General features: G+C 46.5%; 1 protein-coding gene across 1 annotated transcript; it reads right to left on the bottom strand.

Annotated features, from left to right (window-relative positions):
* Positions 1 to 601: 601 nt before the first annotated feature.
* Positions 602 to 970, bottom strand: T265_09571 (hypothetical protein; the record flags this gene model as incomplete). Its single annotated transcript, XM_009175681.1, has 1 exon — positions 602 to 970. The coding sequence occupies one exon, from the start codon at positions 968 to 970 to the stop codon at positions 602 to 604; it is 369 nt and encodes a 122-aa protein (XP_009173945.1).
* Positions 971 to 1,368: the final 398 nt, after the last annotated feature.

The following is a 1,368-nucleotide window of genomic DNA, read 5'->3' as shown; positions in this document are numbered from 1 at the left end:
ATAAGCAGACCTTAAGTGGGAACAAAGTGGGGGAAAACGAGCAACAAGAAAACGAAACGGTGCCATAATAAACAGGTGTAAGTCATGTTACTCATAAGTAGTCAGAAAACAAGGAAAGTTACCCTTGTTCACCGTTGATTCACAGGGGGGATCAACAGTTTTAATGCCTAAAGGCCGAAAAGTACGATTGCTTGTGTGACTTCTGACAGTTGAGTCGACGAAAAGCCCAATTACAGAAAGAAACGGTGGGGAAGCTCGCATTGGATATAGGTTGTCCGATCTTTAGCAGTACTGCTATGTGCAATAATCCAATTAATATTTTCATCGTTAGTGGAAGTCCGCGATCTCTAGTCAGCGCAACCAAGCGTAGCCATCGTTGACCTTTAACTTCCGATCCTTTGTTCACTGTCAACATTATCCTATTCGGCGACGAAATTAAAGTATCTGCTGTCCTGTCAACAGTTTTGCAGGAGACAACGGGTGTTGCGGACCTCACAGCGCTTGATGATCTCAAAGATTTCACCAAGCAGTGTGAAGATAAGTGTGTGCATTGCCCATATACAACTTAAAGTATCAACAGCTAATTAATTTCACGTACAGCCTAGCCGTCACCCGTTAACAGCGTTCTGCTGGAACTAGGTTCGCTTGTGGCGTGGACGACTTCAATTAGTTGTCCGCGGTAGTTCAGCCAGGACATCACGCATTCAAAACAATGGTCTGGCAGTTGCAGGTTCCCCAAACGGTGTCTTTGTGCCTCCTCAGGAAATTTCAAAGCCACCCTAAAATACTGCGATCCAACCTGGTTCAAGTACCGGAAGTCTGCTGGACCCCGCAAACGGCCAAGCTCATGCACGTTGCCGCGTGGCGGACATAAATGCCTTACTAATGAAGCGGATGGCTCTGAGTTAAAACGTTCTGGCTTGGAACATGAGTATTTGTATGGTAGGGTCAAATAGTTCCTCGGATGCATGTTGCATACAAGTCAACAAATAAACATATAATATTTGTTCGGCGAGTGTCTTAAAAATTATGCAGTATCCCGCGGAAACCCGGCCTGCCGGCTTGGTTGTTTCTGTCTTGATATCCCTTCGGGGTGCACGGCTGTTCCCCGGCTGGTTCAAGGCTGCCCACCAAGATGACCATTATTCCTTTCCTGGCGAGTGGTGGACCGATACATTTGCTAGCCGCATCAGGTTGTAGCCCACACCACGTTCCAACTCTCTGAGTTGGGCTACACCCGAGTGGACAATCATGTCTAACTGACTGACGCAGGATTTTATGCGCAGTTGTCCTTGTGGGTTAATTTGCGCTTGCCTATTTAGTCAACAAGCGCTTTGTTTGTTACGACCCAGAAATTTAGCACTTTTC

Source organism: Opisthorchis viverrini (genome assembly GCF_000715545.1).
Source record: "Opisthorchis viverrini unplaced genomic scaffold opera_v5_292, whole genome shotgun sequence".
Taxonomy (NCBI): domain Eukaryota; kingdom Metazoa; phylum Platyhelminthes; class Trematoda; order Opisthorchiida; family Opisthorchiidae; genus Opisthorchis; species Opisthorchis viverrini.
This window is presented reverse-complemented; position numbering and strand designations above follow the sequence as displayed.